General features: G+C 38.3%; 1 protein-coding gene across 5 annotated transcripts in view; it reads right to left on the minus strand.

Moving 5' to 3' along the window:
- The window catches only part of TMPRSS11D (transmembrane serine protease 11D), a 65,615-nt gene that overhangs the window by 39,644 nt on the left and 6,914 nt on the right, over positions 1 to 19,057 (minus strand). For all 5 annotated transcript variants that reach the window (XM_010806172.4, XM_010806171.4, XM_059887779.1 and 2 more), the window contains exons 2-3: positions 2,622 to 2,743; positions 535 to 653 (exon numbers count right to left, since the gene is read on the minus strand). In XM_010806172.4, coding sequence (XP_010804474.1) covers positions 535 to 653; positions 2,622 to 2,743 — 241 coding nt within the window. The remainder of the gene's footprint in view (positions 1 to 534; positions 654 to 2,621; positions 2,744 to 19,057) is intronic.

Raw genomic sequence — 19,057 nt, forward strand, 5'->3', positions numbered from 1 at the left:
CCCTGGTCTATGATGATAAACTAAGTGTCTGCTTGTGAGATTTCTTGGCAGGCAGCCTCGGGACCTCTTCATTTGAGAAACCAGACTTGCTTTGTTTATTTTCTATGTTCATCATTGAAGCAAAGTATTATTTGTCCAAACTACATTAACGTGTATTTTAACACTTACTACCTGTGTGTTTAGTTGCATAAGAAAAAAGGAAAGAAGGCAAAATGAAAATGATTAAAAAAAAACAAACTCAAGGATAGAGAAATGCTCAAATTGCACAAACAATAGACTTCCAGTTTTTGAAGCCATAATCATAAAAAATATACTTACTCATGACCTAAAGCTCTTCACTCATGATGTAAGAAAATGTGAATAAGAACCAATGTACAAGCAAATTGACTTGGAAGAAGTACAATGAAACACATCCTTCACCATTCAGGGAAGGAAAATATGCATCTAGCAGTTGTAAATATATCACAAAATATTAGATTTATTATCATATTTGTTTTATGATAAAATAAAGAACAAAGACAAATATTAACTTACCATAGATTCAATTCTTCCACTCAAAGTCCTATATTTCTCTGTAGCTGGTGAACTTAACTCATCACTATATTGTTTACCCAAGATTTGAATGCTGCTTTGGTAAAAGTAAGATTTTTGATCTGAAAAACAAGGAAAAGGCAGAATCAGTCTCACATTACTAAGTACTTTAATTTTTATTTCATACAGAATTATTTAGGCTATGTTGTACAATTAAAAAAATTAATTCCTTTAAAATAAAAAAATTCTAAACAGTAAAAATGTAACTATAATAAAATTATTTTCTCCTTCAGTCTTTAAAAGGATTGGCAAAGCTGAAACATTAAAAATGCATGAAAATCAGAGCAGCATTATTTGAGAAATTAAATTGTTCAGTAGTATCATAATTTTCACTCCTACTATATATTTTAGGGATATTTGTGATTGCAGATATATTCACTCAAGAATTATTGATGTCTATAATATGCTGTTATTCATTTATTATTAAGGAATAATCCAAAATGATTCTGAATAGTTTTAAAAATTATTTCAAATATCATTCTTTTTAGAGGAATTAGTGACCTGTCAGTTTTCTGGACTAAGCTAGTCCAGAAAATAACTATTCTGACAAGATAGCTAATCTGGTTGTTCATTGTAAACTCTTTCTATCAAAAATGGTCTTCCAAAGGATATGTTAAGTTTTATAAAGGAAATGAAAATTCCTAACACACTTGTACATATCTTAGAAACATTATGAACATGGACATAACCTAATTTGTCTCAGGAAGAAAATCCCTGCTTCCATCTGATCATGCATATACATAATTTATACAGAGAAATATCTCAATCAGGGAAAGCATTTGAGATCCCGGGAACAGGGTAGTATGGTCCTTTGTGGCAGAAGGACAAGTCTTTCTAGGGTCATGAATGGTCACTGAATACACTCTGAAGAGGACTTAGGCTCCTGTCTTTGTGTTTAAGTGTGACAATACAGTGTTGTTAGGAGGGAATCCATTAAATCTGAAACTTGATGTTGGTTTTTCCTACTTCTGTAATTCATCTTGCACATAATAGTCTCTAGGTGATTTGATAGCAAAATATAGTCCCAAGTAAAATTTAGCTACAATTTTATAATTCAGTTGAGTGAAAAAACTATTACTCGTTACTGGAATAAATTTATTCTCACTTAGTCTCTAACCTTACGTATACCCATATACCTTCATTCTCCTCCTATCCCAGCCCCAGTTATTTAAATAATGCAATGGGATTATAGCTGAAATGAAAAAAAAACAGGTTATAGCATATATTATCTAGTGAAATTTGACACATTTTATCTACATTAAAACCTCTGAGAGAATATTCACTGGGATATTAAGTTGTGTGTTAATGAAGAGTGTATATGCATTCTTAATGTTGTTTCTTTCTGTTTCCTATTTTTAATAAAAAATTAAAGAAAATAAGAGAAACAAAAAAGAATAGAATCATTTTTAAAGTTTGTTTTTAACCTCTTTCTACTTTTTAACTGAAAATTCATCTCCTATCATAACTGTCCTGCTCCTAAGATTGTTTTCAGGACACAGGTCATGAATTAATGAATATTTAGGTACATCCAACTTTTAGATTTTGAAACTTAGGGTGCTTTGCAATATTTTATTTTTTTTTCTTCTAATTTTATTGTATTGGTTTTGCCATACATCAAAATGAATCCGCCACAGGTATACACGTGTTCCCCATCCTGAACCTTCCACCCTCCTCCCTCCCCAATATTTTAAATAAAGAAGCAAATTATAGGATTAATGAAAAACAAAACAAGTGAACTCTAGCATCAGATAAATATTGTCTTTTTTGTCAGCTAGAATAATCCTTACCTGGGTAATAATGTTGTTTGGTATACTAAAAAGGACCAAAAATAAATAAATAAAACAGAAGAGAAAAAATACTGAATTATAGAAAATATAAACATGAGACTATATTTAGAGGTATATAAATAAAATATATAATTATATTGTATTAAAAAATAAAAGTGGCAATAAAAGAAAGAAGGCCAAACTTTGAAAGTATATTCAGTTAATTCATCTGAGAAGTGGTATTTCCAATATTTTGGTACTTACCAAAAGCTAAAAAGTAGACAAGTAGACCTATGATCACTGCCAGGATCACCACCACTGCGACGACAACAAAAAATACTAGATATGGATTCAGGGATCTTGAGGCTGATGTCACTCGTGCTGGCCTTAGAACAAGGGGAAAAGATCAAAGCCCATATATTTCACTCAGAGAAGCCATCATTTCAGCACTTCTGAAGTCTCTTAGGTTGCATGTGGCTCTATCATAGAAAATTGATTGGTTCTTTTTTTAAAATTTATTTGTTTATTTGGAGGATAATTGCTTTACAATATCATGTTGGCTTTCACCATACAAATAGGAATGTGACTCTGAAATGAAATCAAACTGAACAACACTCTCTTTAATGGTATTTCTTACCATTTTTTAAGCACTAAAATGTTGACATTTAGGTAGTTTGATAGAAGAATAAGGAAATATGATTTATGGTTTGCAACTGCTTTTCCTTCTTCTGACAGTTGATAAGTTTCTCAAGAATAACAACTCTTTTTTGTTTTACTACAACTTCTAAGACCCTTGTTGGACATTACTGTAGTAAGCTCCCTTACATGGGCACCATCCCCAGGGATGTGCTGAAGAGAGATCTTTTTTTGTGGGAAGAGGGGCAGAGGGAGTCAGAATAGTAGCATTTCTCACAGTAATAGCCTCTATATTATTAAAATGAGGATATGGCTAGAGGCTGTGGAGAAGGAAATGGCAACCCACTCAAGTGTTCTTGCCTGGAGAATCCCAGGGACGGGGGAGCCTGGTGGGCTGCCATCTATGGGGTCGCACAGAGTCGGACAGGACTGAAGCGACTTAGCAGCAGCAGCAAAGGCTGAGAGCTGAGATCCAGGAGAGTAACAAGCACTTATAATTAATTAGAACTGTACTAGCGGCAGTGGATTTGTGTGATTTTGTTCACCCATGAATTTATCAATAGCAGTGTAAGCCAATCAGATCAGATCAGACCTGTCGCTCAGTCGTGTCCGACTCTTTGCGACCCCATGAATCGCAGCACGCCAGGCCTCCCTGTCCATCACCAACTCCCAGAGTTCACTGAGACTCACGTCCATCGAGTCAGTGATGCCATCCAGCCATCTCATGCTCTGTCGTCCCCTTCTCCTCTTGCCCCCAATCCCTCCCAGCATCAGAGTCTTTTCCAATGAGTCACTCTTCGCATGAGTTGGCCAAAGTACTGGAGTTTCAGCTTCAGCATCATTCCTTCCAAAGAACTCCCAGGGCTGATCTCCTTCAGAATGGACTGGTTGGATCTCCTTGCAGTCCAAGGGACTCTCACGAGTCTTCTCCAACACCACAGTTCAAAAGCATCAATTCTTCGGCGCTCAGCTTTCTTCACAGTCCAACTCTCACATCCATACATGACCACAGGAAAAACCATAGCCTTGACTAGAGGGACCTTTGTTGACAAAGTAATGTCTCTGCTTTTGAATATGCTATCTAGGTTGGTCATAACTTTGCTTCCAAGGAGTAAGCGTCTTTTAATTTCATGGCTGCAGTCACCATCTGTAGTGATTTTGGAGCCCAGAAAAATAAAGTCTGACACTGTTTCCACTGTTTCCCCATCTATTTCCCATGAAGTGATGGGACTAGATGCCATGATCTTCGTTTTCTGAATGTTGAGCTTTAAGCCAACTTTTTCACTCTCCACTTTCACTTTCATCAAGAGGCTTTTGAGTTCCTCTTCACTTTTGCCATAAGAGTAGTGTCATCTGCATATCGAGGTTATTGATATTTCTCCCAGCAAACTTGGTTCCAGCTTGTGTAAGCCAATAGATTTGTACTAACACAGTATCTGGTTTCTAGATTGTAATATCTGATTCCTTGGATTATATTAGGCATATAATCCAAGTACTTCCTCACTGTCTCCTTTCCCACCACAAACACTCACACTGGGATGGTCACCAGAAGTACTCTGTATGAATTCCTATTTTATCCTGTTTGCTTGAAGATGATATTGTCATTTATTTGAGATTTTCTTCATCTGAAAAATGGGACTAGTACTTGCTTCTTAAGGCTGTTTTGAAGATCAATGAGGTTATATTATGTAGGCTATGTAAAGTGTATAGAGTAGATATTTCTACTGAATATGTTATTCACTAGGCTGTGAGAACTTTGAAAATAAAGTTGGTATTCATGCGTATGTTTCTAACACTTTGTAGGCTACTTGGTATATATAGGTGGTGCATGAAAGCATGCTAAGTCATTTCAGTCATGTCTGACTTTTCGCTCCTCTGTCCATGGGATTCTCCAGGCAAGGATACTGGAATGGGTTGCCATGCTCTCCTCCAGGAGATCTTCCTGACCCAGGGAGTGACCAGGAAGCAAACCCACATCTCTTATGTCTACCTGCTTTGGCAGGCCGGTTCTTTACTACTAGGACCACCTAGGATTTATGATATTTATAAATATTTGTTGTATATGTTAACTCCTGGGTGTGTTTCAGTTTTAAAAGCCTTAACAGAACTGAGAAGCAGTTACATTTTGCCATAACACAGTCAGACTTCCATTTCTTTCTATTTGTTTTGCTTACATTCTAGTGTATATGGGAAGGGGATGATCTGAGACTCAGTGACTCTCAGAGTGTAGGTTTCACAGCAGGGTTGCCTGGTGTTTGGGCTTTATGCAGCTCACACTGATGAAGGCGTCTCCTGGTGTTTTACTTTGTATCACTTGTACTTTGAAGGCCTTGGATATGGGACCAGTATCATTTCAGAGGAATTCCTTGGTAGCTCAGCTGGTAAAGAATCTGCCTGCAATGCAGGAGACCCTGGTTTGATTTCTGGGTTGGGAAGTTCCTCTGGAGAAGGGATAGGCTACCCATTCCAGTATTCTGGGCTTCCCTGGTGGCTCAGATGGTAAAGAATCCGCCCACAATGTGAAAGACCTGGGTTCGATCCCTGGGTTGGGAAATCCCCCTGGAGGAGGGCAGGGCAACCCACTCCAGTATTCTTGCATGGAGAATCCCCATGGACAGAGGAGCCTGGCAGGCTGCAGTCCATGGAGTTGCAAAAAGTCGAACATGACTGAATGGCTAAGCACATCATTTCAGAAGATTATTGGAGGTGGGCATAGACTTGCTGACTTTTTTGTTGAATAAACACATTAAACATTATAAAAATTGACCAGCTCAAATATTATTGTTTAATAAAAGGGCATTTAAATTCATGAAAATAGGAATAACATAATCTCAGAATAACAAAAAAGATGAATAATTTAGCCTTAGCTTAATGATGTCTTTTTACCACATTGCTCTTATTAATTTTGCTATGCTAGTGAAAACTGACTTTCACTAACACTGGTCCAGAGTCCAACATTTGGGAATAACTAACTGTATGCTGGGAAAGATAGAAGGCGGGAGGAGAATGGGACGACAGAGGATGAGATGGTTGGATGGCATCACTGACTCAATGGACATGAGTTTGAGTAAACTCTGGGAGTTGGTGATGGACAGGGAGGCCTGGCGTGCTGCAGTCCGTGGGGTCACAAAGAGTCAGACACAACTGAACAGCTGAACTGAACTGAACTGTAGTCATTTTCTAAGTAGGATAAAATTGGTACATTGATACTTGCTGACTTTTTAAGCCTCGGTTTACTCTTCTGTTTCTTTGTGGTCTTGCTGTGGCTGGTCATACGTGGTCACAGTTGCACACTGTTTGACATTTGCAAGTTCGGCGAATGTCAGGGGGTGCTCAGCAGGGTAGAGCCAAAAGAAGAGCTGGAAGCAAGCCATCCCAAAGTATCACCTCAACTACCAGGAACCAGCTGTATTTCCAGAGATGAGTAGAAGTGTCAAGATTTATTAGTGTAGAGTAAGAAATTACTAAGAACTAGGCTTAAATTGAAAGCTAAAATAACAACAACAACGAAAAAACCAACCAAAAACAAAACCCCAAACCAAAGGCTAGAGTCAGCATATGCTTTAGCTTGGATGAGCCTCTCATGGGAATGGTTTTCTAGGCAACTTTGCTTTAGTTCATGGAAAACATCTTAAAACTCAGTGGCTGAAAAACACCATGAGACATGACTCAATAAACAAAGGGTGTGGACCTCAAATTAGTGTAATCTCACAAGCTGTATTTAATTACATAACAATGTGTTGTTCCACTTTGTAGAAACAACTAAAGTATCTGTTCTTTTGTTGGTATCTGCTCTGTTGTTACAGGTTCAACTTGTCATTGAACCTCTGTATGTGGCTGATTATAAAGCTATGACAACACACACTAAATTGTGTCCAATGTTTGCTTTGCAAATTCTTAGGGAAAATAAGTTTGCTAACACTGTCTGAATTTTGACTCATAAGCAGTGGAAATCTGCAAGTAAATACTTTGCTTTTAAAGCAGGATCTTAATCAGTGAAGTTTTTAGTGCTTGTGTTTAAACAGAAAAACAAATACACAGTTGTGACATGTTTAACGAGCTTCTGCCTCTTTCTTTCTCTCATTGACTTGGAAAATTACAAGAATGTTGAAAAACATATTCTATGCTCTTATGAGTACCTAAGCGGCAGACTTTATACATGTTTATTGCCAATCTTCGTAAAAGTCTTATAAGGTGGATATTATGACCTCTGTTTGGAAGACGGGAAAACTGAGGCTCAGAGAAACATAAATAACTCATAATTTCTTGGGAGTAATAGAAACTGGAAATAGAAAGGGCGGTTAGAATGTAAGAACATGGACTTCCTCTGACGTATACTTCCTGCCTCACACTACAAGAGACAGAAAAGCTTTGGGACTCTTATCTCTCCTGATATCTCTTGGATGAAGCAAAGAGAATCAACATCTATTGAGTTTTTAGTTTTTATTAAATTGAGCGCTAGGATTTTGTTCTTACACATAGTATATGTGCAATAAAATAATTGTTGGTTTAATTTGAGAGTACATCTTAGATTAACATATCAGATTTATGTAAGAATACTAGTTAATTTTGTCCATCGATATATAGTTAGAAACAATATATGGTTGTTGATTAATAGAGTCTTGGCAATGGCTTTCCATTATTTGTAAGAATAGAGGAAAACAGGGAAAGGTAATTACAAATTTAGATATACACACTGTGTCTAAAGAGGACTTTCAGACAGTTTTGTGTCTCTTTGAATAAGATTTCAGGTATGATATAAAGATTTGGTCCATGATTGTTTTTTCCTGATACATATTCTTCCTTGCTGATCCCATCTTACACCCTGGTTTCAGGTAGCATTTAATAAGGTAATATTTTCTGAGATAGATCTTCCCCCTCAGATCTCAGTCTCTGAGCTCCACACCATTATTTCCAGCTGTGGATTGGACATCTTATGAATGTTTTACAGCCTCCTTAAGTATAACAGTTCAGTTCAAAACTGAATTTGCTATCTTTTTCTCCAGGTTTTTTCTCCTCCCTGCTATTTCTAATATTGGGAACGTCCCTACCATCTATCTGGTACCATAAATTAAAGACCCAAGATTTAGTTGTACCTGCTCTCTTTTGATAATTTTCCACTTTCGAGAGGTCAGTGAATGGTGTTTATCCTATAGCCTAAATCTTTCTGTTCATCCTCTCTCTCTTAATTCTGGATGTTATCATCTGGTATTATGTGAAATGCCTGTTAACTGGTCTCCTTTCTTTCATTACCTAATTAAGAGACATTTGGTGAGTGCCTACAATGGTCTAGGCAAAATGTAATTGCTGGAAATACAATGAAAAGAAACAATCATAGCAATCCTAATAGTGAGAGGAGAGAAATGAGTAAGAAAAGTAAGTAAAATAAAGGAAAAATAAAAGCAAAGAGATGAGAAATGGAATATATATGGAATGCTGAAAATTTAAATAGGGTGACCAGGAAAGGCCTTGCTGAGGAGTTGACATTTGAGTAAAGACCAGAAGGAGGTGAGTGAGCAAGCCATGAAGATATCAGGGGGAGAATTATCTAGGTGGAAGAACAGCAGTTTGAAGGCCGTGAGCCAAGAACTCACAGAGTAAATTTGAGGACCATTAAGAGAGGCACCTGAACTGAATAGAGTGAGACGGGGGTGGGGGACATTGAAAGAAAATAAAGTCAGAAAGATAAGGAGCAGGGTGTCAGTGGTTGGGGGAAAATCATTTAGGATTTTGCACTTGAGGACTTTGATGTTTATTCTGAGACAGGATCTTTGAGGGTTTTGAGCAGAGGCATGACATCAGATCTATTTCTTTAATAGGTGCCCACTCTGGGTACTTCAAGGGGAGTAGTTGGCCTGGGATGGAGAGGGAGACCTCTTGCATGCATGCTAAGATGCTTCAATTGTGTCCGACTCTTTGTGACTCTATGGACTGTAGCCTGTCAGGCTCCTCTGTCTATGGGATTCTCCAGGCAAGAATACTGGAGTGGGTTGCCATTTCCTCCTCCAGGGAAACCTCTTCAGTCAGTTCAGTTCAGTTCAGTCGCTCAGTTGTGTCCAACTCTTTGCGACCCTATGAATCGCAGCACGCCAGGCTTCCCTGTCCATCACCAACTCACGGAGTTCACTCAGACTCACGTCCATCGAGTCGGTGATGCCGTCCAGCCATCTCATCCTCTGTCAACCCCTTCTCCTCCTGCCCCCAATCCCTCCCAGCATCAGAGTCTTTTCCAATGAGTCAGCTCTTCGCATGAGGTGGCCAAAGTACTAGAGTTTCAGCTTTAGCATCAGTCCTTCCAAAGAACACCCAGGACTGGTCTCCTTTAGAATGGACTGGTTGGATCTCCTTGCAGGAGGTCACTAAATAACTAAAGTGAGAGATGATGGTAGTTTACAAAAGGGTGGTAGAAGTGGAGATGATGAAAAGTGGTAAGAATCTATATATATTTTGAATTTAGGCCTTAGAGGATTTGCTTACAAGATGTGGGAAAAAGAGGAATCCAGACTGAATTCAGGATTTTTTCCTCTCTCCAATCAACCCTTTAAAATCCTTCAAGTGCTTTGAAAAATGTGAATCTTAGGGTCCGATATCCTCCCTTCCAATAATACCTCATTTTAAATTTATCTACAGTTCGTCAAAAATCCTCAAATGGCATTCAAACTGTCCATGGCATTTAAGGCCAACCTCTGCAACTTTATCTTCTGTCACATCCTCACCTGCCCACCTGACCTCATCCAGATCAAATGTCACAGTCAGTTCTGCTTGTGATGTCTTTTGCCTGGAGAATGTCATATCTGTATACTTCTCATTTTATCCTAAAATAATTCAAGCATTTTCATTTCTCACCAGGTAGTTACTCTTTTCTCCTCTTGCTGCCCCTCATCTGATCTCATAATGCTCAATGAATTTCTCTACTACAATCCTTATCCCTTCATGTGCCTGCATCCACATCTAGGCTGTAACTCAGCAGTACCCAAGCTTCTTTTACCCAGGAAACAGTTCTTTGAAAGGCAATTTCTCCACAGATGGCAGGGAGGGGGTGGGGGGAGGTTTTGGGATGATTCAAGTGCATCACAGTTTTTATGTACTTTATTTCTATTTTGTGGCAATCTCAGTATATTGTGCCTTGACTTCTGGGTTAGGGTTCACTTTCTTTCACACTCTTATAAGGATCTAATGCTGCCACTGATCTGACTGGCGGCAAAATTAAGGCAGTAATGCGAGTGATGGGGGCTGGCTGTAAATAGAGATGAAGCCTCGCTTGCTCACCCACTGCTCACCCTCTGCTGTGCAGCCGAGTTCCTAACAGGCCACATACCAGTACCAATCTTTGACCTAGGGGTTGGTGACCCTTGCCGTAACTCATGAAGATCGTAGAGATGCATCTTGTCTGCCAGGATATGCCTCATTTATATACAATACCTATTATACAGTGAGTCCATATTGGGCATTGCAATAGAAAAATTGATGAATGACTGCAAAGAGGGATTTAAAAAATAATTTTACTATTGTTTGGAAGGACTTTAACACTGTAGTTTGTGCATTCTTATTTTAAATACTAAAAAAATACAGATCAGAGAATAATCTCTGCCATCTATTGAGTGCTTACAATGTACTGGCTCATCTTTTCAACATCATTTAATTTAATCCCTGTTAAAAATCCTTGTTCAGGTGCTCAGCCGTGTCTGACTCTTTGCAACCCCATGCACTGCAGCACACCAGGTTCTCTAGTTTACAGATAATAAAATAGAAGCTTAATTAGTCAGCTAGTAAGAAGGCTGGAATGCAAACCCAGATCTGTCAAGCTCAAACTACAAAATGACCACTTCAGATGGGAAGACATTTTCTGTTAATTATTATGTTGTTATTAATTTCTATCACATTTTCTACCTTGTTAGTACTAAGAAACAGAAAGTTCAAAATATTTCTATAGCCCTTATATTACAGGATATGCAAAGAAAGTTATTTCAGTGTGTATTAATATGTTGGTGTTATGCAGAATATGAGAAACAGTTCCAAAGAAGAGGGACTTTTTCTATTTTAGCCCCTTTCGTTAAATCTCGATGGTTGTCATGAGGCAGGCGTTAGAGACTATCCAATCCAATGATTTAATTTTTTAAGTTGAGGAATGCTTTTTTCAAACAAGGTCTTAAAAAATTTGAAAGCTTAATGATTAAAACAGATGAAAATGGAATAGCTTCTCCGTTTGATTTAGAGTTGTGGGAAAAAGGCCCTTTCCTATTTCTAACAAATCACTGATCTAGCCCAACACTTTTATTAATTTCTTAAGTGTTATTAAGAAAAATTTTTTTATTGTTGTTCTTGCTAGCTTTAGTGTGCTCCAAAAGAAAAGAGAGACACAGAATTATTTAAGATTGCACAACTGGATGATGGTAGAGTTGGTGCTCTAGTTTTAAGTTTTCTTAGATATATTTGTTTTATTAAAACATGATGCATTCTTAAAACACTGGATTCATATGGAAGATAAGATTCCTATCCTTGAATCACATATCCATGAGACTTTATGTGCATATACCTTTGGAATGTACTGCGTGACTTTCTTTTAATTCAATGGTTTATTTTCCAACTTAATTTTAGGTAACAAATACATTTATATTCATTGAGGATATAAATCACATATTGTTACCCTGCTTATTTAACTTATATGCAGAATACATCATGCAAAATGCCAGGCTGGATGAAGCACAAGATGGAATCAAGATTGCCAGGAGAAATATCAATAACCTCATGTATGCAGATGACACCACACTTATGGCAGAAAGTGAAGAAGAACTAAAGAGCTTCTTGATGAAAGTGAAAGAAGAGAGTGAAAAAGTTGGCTTAAAACTCAATATTCAGAAAACTAAGATCATGGCATCTGGTCCCATCACTTTGTGGAAAATAGATGGGGAAACAATGGAAATAGTGCCAGACTTTCTTTTCTTGGGCTCCAAAATCACTGCAGATGGTGACTGCAGCCATGAAATTAAAAGACATTTGCTCCCTGGAAGAAAAGCTGTGACCAACCTAGACAGCATATTAAAAAGCAGAAACATTACTTTGCCATCAAAGGTCTGTCTAGTCAAAGCTACGGTTTTTCCAGTAGTCATGTGTGGATGTGAGAGTTGGACTATAAAGAAAGCTGAGCGCCGAAGAATTGATGCTTTTGAACTGTGGTGTTGGAGAAGACTCTTTAGAGTCCCTTGGACTGCAAGGAGATCCAACCAGTCCATTCTGAAGGAAATCAGTCCTGAATATTTATTAGAAGGACTGATGCTGAAGCTGAAACTTCAATACTTTGGCCACCTGATGTGAAGAACTGACTCATTGGAAAAGCCCCTGATGCTGGGAAAGATTGAAGGTGGGAGGAGAAGGGGACAACAGAGGATGAGATGGTTGGATGGCATCACTGACTCAATGGACATGAGTTTGAGTAGGCTCCAGGAGTTGATGATGGACAGGGAGGCCTGGCATGCTGCAGTCCATGGGGTCTCAAAGAGTCAGACAAGACTGAGCAACTGAACTAATACCAGTTGAGTATACAGAGACTGGGCAAGTGGTACCTGAGCAAGCCTGTACAATGTTTTTGTGAAAATTAGGAAAAAAGCAACTTCTCTGGGCAACAGACATAAGGTGTTCCTTGGGCTACGTGCAGCTCTAGTCTGAGCCAGACAGCTTGGCAAGGAGCATAGGCACAATCTTGGCTTCCAGTCTCCCCCTGAACCAGAATGTTTGTGCATTATACAAGCTGCATAGCTGTATACAACAGACCAGAAATGATGTATCAAAACTTTGGAATCTGTTGCTTGTGGGATACGCCAACCTAGGATTCATTTTTCTCTTATAAACTTTGCAAATTGATACAGACAAATGGCTAATAGGTATGTATGTAAGCATGTGTGTATGTTGGCGCATATATAGTAGTTGAACTGGGGGCTTGATGATGGTTCAGGAGAACCTACTGCCCGTGAAGTCAAGAGTGTGGGTTCAATCGCTTCATAGGCTAGTCAAGTTCTTCCTTTCCTAGGACTCAGGCTGTGTCCTGGAACTCAGGCTCCTTACAGAGCACCAAGCTGAGCTCCCTGTGCTTTATAACATGTTTCCACTAGCTAGCTATTTACACAGGGCTTCCCCAGTTGGCTCAGTGGCAAAGAATGTGCCTGCCATGTAGGAGCCATGGGAACCCTGGGTTGGGAAGATCCCCTGGAGGAGGGCATGGCAACCCATTCCAGTATTCTTGCCTGGAGAATCCCCATGGATAGAGGAGCCTGGCTGGCTACAGTACATAGAGTTGCAAAGAGTCAGACACAACTGAAGTGACTTAGCATGCACACAAGCACTATATATGTGTCAGTTCCAATCTCTCAATTCATCCCACCCTCCCCTTCCCTCCTGTGTCCACATGTCTGTTATAATGCTTTTCATGAACTCCAGTATCTTCCAACTGACACCTGGGTGTTATCACACATATACTTTATACTGAAGGAAAGGGATATGTCCATAGCTATAGACATGTCCATAGTTCTGTAGTAGAAGAAATTTAATATTAATTTTCTATTCTTCTATAGTCATCAGTTGCTTTACTCAGAAATATTTGTTGATTTTACATACCTATTATTTTTCTGGACATGCAAAAAAAGTCCTTAAATGACTTGAGAGTGATAGTGGCATGTAAGGATGCCAAACGGTATAGAAAATTGAGAGGTCAGAGAAGTAACTTTTGGGTGAGGAAGGAGGAATTGTTTCCACGCATCATACACCATGTGGCATGTGAGCTCTGCTTTATGGGATGGACAGGAGATCTGAGTAGACAAATAAACAAAGACAAAAGAGATAGAAAGTACAAAGTGTGCTTGGGGAAGAGTACTTGGCATGTATTGCACTTATAGAGGAGTAAACGGAAAATAATCTAGAAAAACGAGATCAGTCGAGATTATGGAAGAGACTAAGTGTAATAGATTTGGAGTCTTTGCTTTAGGACATCACTCAGGCTTGAGTTATAGCAAAACAGCAATGTTGTAGAAAGGCCAATCTGGTGGTTTGATTGGGATGAATGGGAGGGAGTTGGGAGGCAGGAGGTCTTACTGGGGAGACTAACCCATTAATCCATGAATGGGATAGGATGGGCCTTGGACCCTGTAGAGACTGTGGGATGGAAAAGGAGGGATTGAGGGAAACATGGAAGATGGAAAACTAGGGCCATTTCCTGGTAGAGGAGTCAGTGCCAGAGGCAAGAGTGGCAGCCCAAAATGAGACTGAAAGTTCAACCTGAGTAACTCAGGAATTAGTTATACTAGTTATATCAGCAGACAAGTTGAGGGTTTTTTTTTTGGATATTTTAGTAATATTTAATTTTAGTAACTAATAATATCTGTATGATAATTCCCAGCAGTTAGCAGGAAAGGTAACTAGCCTGGGAAAAGATCTTGGGACTGGAGATATCCTTTTTGAAGCTACTTTCTGAGAGACAGCAATTTAAAGCTCTGAAAAATAGACTGTGAAACCAACTCATTTCACTGAATTTGGATTAAAAAAAAACTACAATGTAAATGTCCAGAAAGATACGCAAACACACATGAATTTGATGTCATAAAGAGCTTTCTGTTATCACAGCCTTAGGTATCCAGTAATAAGTATGAGCACCTGGTATTATGAAATCAGTGTGTATGTATAATTTAGGCAGCCATCAATTAATACTTACTAAACACTTGTAAGGGTAACCCAACTGGCTAAGTGGTAAAGAATCTGCCTGCCAATGTAGGAGACATGGGTTCCATTCCTTGGTCAGGAAGATCTCCTTGGGAAGGAAATGGCAACCTACTCCAGTGCTCTTGCCTGGGAAATCCCATGGACAGAGGAGCTTGGCAGGCTATAGTTCATGGCGTTGCAAAAGAGTTGGACATGACTTGGTGACAAAACAACAACAAAATACATGTAATCACACCATTGTCCTAAGTGAAATAATTTTTATGTATGAGGCTAAAAATGCAATGAACCATGACCCAGAAGAAATGAACTTTTATTGTGGCTGACAAATAGAAAAGAAATACAAATTGTTTTCTGTACTTTTTTTTACTAGCCTATGCTTTAAAGAGGCACTAATAGTCAAATGAATGAACCAACATAAATGACTACTCATGCTGGGTGCTTCGGTGTATGATAATTTAAACAATTGATTGATGGTTTAATGGAGTAAGAGTGGCCCTTCAGTAGCTAATTATTTTATTACTTATGGCATAATATAATGAGATCAAGATCATAATAATTTCATTGTAGATAGATTTTCCCAACCAGTTCACAGCTATAGGCTGAGACTTTGTTCTTATTTGCTATTATGAAAATTTGCTTATTTGCTGTTTTGGTTTCGAAGCTTCATGAAGGTGGGGATTTTCCCTTCTTTCCTTCCTTCCTTCCCTAGGTTTTTCCTTCCTTCTTTCCCACCTTTCCTTCTACCTTCCTTCTCTTGAATAATGTCTTTATTTTAAGAAGACTGGCCCCATTACTCTGGTTTCTGTGTGTTCAACATAGTCAAGAAATCTTTCAAGAAAGGCATTGACTAGACTCAGGAACTGATTCTAATATTGAAAAGACTATAAAAGAATGTGACATATACCAAAAACAAGAGCCTTTGTTCATAAGTCAAGCTGGTTTCAAAGACTTTTTCAGGGGAATAAATTCTTGACTGTGGAAGACTCATCCAAAGAAAATCAAAGTTCTTCCTGTTCAACTCAGAACTCTAATACAGCCTTGCTCCCACTATTTTAAAGTAAGCATTTCCAGATGCTTGTTTCTGATCTTTGTTTGATATTTATCTTATTTTAGCCTAAGGAAGGAAATGGTTTATCTGAATTGTCCCACTCATGCTTCATTTTTCTCAAGCAGACGATCTGGTTAATCGAATGGAGTAGACTGCTGAGGAGGGTTTGAGGACTGCTGCTGGACTGAGATCAGTAAAGTTTGCCAGGTTTTCCTTACTCAGAATATATCTCCATATTCAGGAATAGAATTAGACTTGTATAATTATTAACAGAAGGTATTTGATGACTCCTAAGTGACAGAGTCTGGTAAAGACCTAAAGGCATTTTTTAAAAAGTTACTGCTCTGCTAAACTCGAGCCTCCCAGGTGGCACTAGTGGTAAAGAACCCATCTGCCAATGCAGGAGACATAAGAGATGCGGGTTCGATCCCTGGGTCTAGAAGATACCCTGGAGGAGGGATTACAACCCACTCCAGTATTCTTGCCTGGAGAATCCCATGGACAAAGGAGCCTGGTGGGCTATAGTCTGTAGAGTCACAAAGAGAGGGACATGACTGAGTGATTCAGCACAGTGCTGCTAAACTTAATATATATGCTTCTATAAGGAAAGTCAACTTTGCTGAAACTGTACAGCTGCCCAAAGGGTAGGTTCTGCTTTCATAATTGAGCTGATGGAGCCTTTTCAGTGTGCAAACAGGCACAGTGGTGCTATGGTACACAGTGATAGTGTCAGCAAAAGTGAGCCTGCCTCAGTGATCTGAAACAACGGAACAGTAAGCTACTTCCGGAACTTGAGATGCTGATATTTTAAGAATATTTCTCTAGAAATCACCAAACCCACAGTCATGGAGTCATGCTGTCTTGACGCTACCACTGTTGAAACACATGTACCTGGTGTATCAGTACAGACAACTGTAACAGAGAAAGAAGACAGGTTCCCTGTCTTCTTGCCTGATTAATGTGAAGGAAAGATTAGCATGTACTCTAGAGGGCACTGCTGTCCGTATTAGTACTCCATCTGAACTCTAGAAAGTGTAGGTAGCTACTGACTGAGTCATTGAGCTCAGAGTAGTTTCAGAGCAAGAAATAACTATTTAATTGAAGATTTGCTTGTCTGTATTCTTCCAAATAGTATTTTTCCTATATAGGTTTAGTTTTTAAAGACTAGACTTTTTTTTTATTTTTTCTTTCCTTTTCTTTCCTTTCCTTTAATTTTTTTTTTTTTTTTTTTAAACTAAAGTGAAGTGAAAGTCACCCAGCCACATCTGACTCTTTGTGACCTGGTGGACTATACAGTCCATGGAATTCTCTGGGCCAGAATACTGGAGTGGGTAGCCTTTCCCTTCTCCAGGGGATCTTCTGAAGCCAGAGATTGAACCCAGGTCTCCTGCATTGCAGGCAGATTCTTTACCAGCTGAGCCACAAAGGAAGCCTAAAGATGATATTTAACCTTTATTGGCACCAATATTATTTTGCCATCTTTCTGCAAATTGCAAAGAAATATTCATGATACTATATGCATGTGATATTTTATTTTATTTTTTATTGGGGTATAATTGCTTTAGAATATTGTGTTCATTTGTGCTGTAGAACAAAGTGAATCAACTATGTGTATACTTATATTCCCTCCCTCTGTCACCTCCCTCCCATACCCGCTTCCTACCCCTCTAGGTCATCATAGAGCACCAAGCTGAACAAATTGTGTTATACAGCAGCTTCCTACTAGCTAGCTATTTTACACATGGTAGTGTATATATGTCAAGCATGTGATGTGATATTTTATTGTCAAAATGCTCTTTTAAAATGTATGCTTGAAATTAGTTTAAAATTAAATCTATCTATTAGGATGATGAAAATGTTCTGAAATTTGATTTTGAAGATGGTTGTACAACCCTATAAGTATACTAGAAACCACTGAATTGTACACTGTAGGTGAACTTTATTATACATAGTTACATTTCAATAAAGCTGTTAAAATTGTTTATCTTTTATGATTCTCAACTTACTGCAATAACAAAATTACCAAACTTTCAAAGAATGATTGACAGTGAGGGTAGACTTGAACTCACAGAGACAAAAAAGGGCTCAATAACCCATTCAAGTTTCCTCCAAAGCAATTCTCAGTTAGGTGTTAGAATGCAGTGGTGTGTTATCAGTTAATGACAACAGCAACAATAGCAAGCGAATTGTTACAAGTAATAGTTAAAGCATCAGAGTTTTGAAATTATTTATACACAATTTAAAGCATAATTCCACCATAACATTGCTCTCACTCATTTGTGTTTTCCTTTTATTTATTTATTTTTTGAGTGGAGTTACAAGGAGTGCATTGGGAATTGCTTATAAGCCTGGTTAGATCTACAGAAGTCTGTCACACATATTACTGTTACTTGTCAGGGTAGAAAAAAAAAAAGGTAAGCAGTCCTAGAGAAAAACATATTTAAATTCCAGCTGCTAAATGACCAAAAAAAACCCCATTCATTTTCTACACATTCCCCAGTTCTCCCATTTCTTCCTTTCTTATGCAGCCTGAACTGACTAAATAACAGTGTCCCCCAGACTTATTTGAGTGCAGAAACATTTCTTTCTGAAATACCTAACATTTTGAGGAGCACAGTGTTCCTGGAACTCGGTTAAGAAAATGCTCCTCTGTGAGTTCTGACTTGCCTAAATCACTCAGTGTTTCTGCAGGAAAGGAATGGGAGAGCTACTGCACACCCAGCTGAGAGGGCATGCTCATTCATTTGTAAATACACAGAAGTACCTCTTGCTGTAACTCTCTTTCCATTTTGAATAATACTTGGGAAACTACCTTGTAGCTGTTTAGTTTCAGTTGGTTTGTTTAGTACTTATATTTCAATGTATATATGAGTTGCCTGTTAAAATGCAAATTTAAATAGTGAATCTGGGATTGGGCCCAAGATTCTGCATTTCTAACAAGTTCCAGGGTGATGCTGATGTTATTGGTCCAAGGACCACACTTTGTGGAACAACGCTTTTGGATACAGTTAGATCAGAATACCTCCAAGGCGGAGAAGAGTGATCTTTAGTAAAGGCAGCCTAGTTTCTTCTCTGTTTCCTGAAGTCCAAGTACAATGGAGATAATCCTCCTATAAGATCATTATGAAATGTTGAAAACCTTAACTTACTGCTTTGTCAAATATATTAACCCTAATATAAAACCAGATATGTATTTGTTTTCTATAGGAAATAAATGAGTGTAGTATTTAGGGGCTCTTACTCCTAACTCAACGTGATCTGATTTGTAATACCAAATTGAGAGCATCAGGATATTTCCAGTTTCATT

This window comes from Bos taurus, chromosome 6 (assembly GCF_002263795.3).
Source record: "Bos taurus isolate L1 Dominette 01449 registration number 42190680 breed Hereford chromosome 6, ARS-UCD2.0, whole genome shotgun sequence".
Classification (NCBI taxonomy): Eukaryota; Metazoa; Chordata; class Mammalia; order Artiodactyla; family Bovidae; genus Bos; species Bos taurus.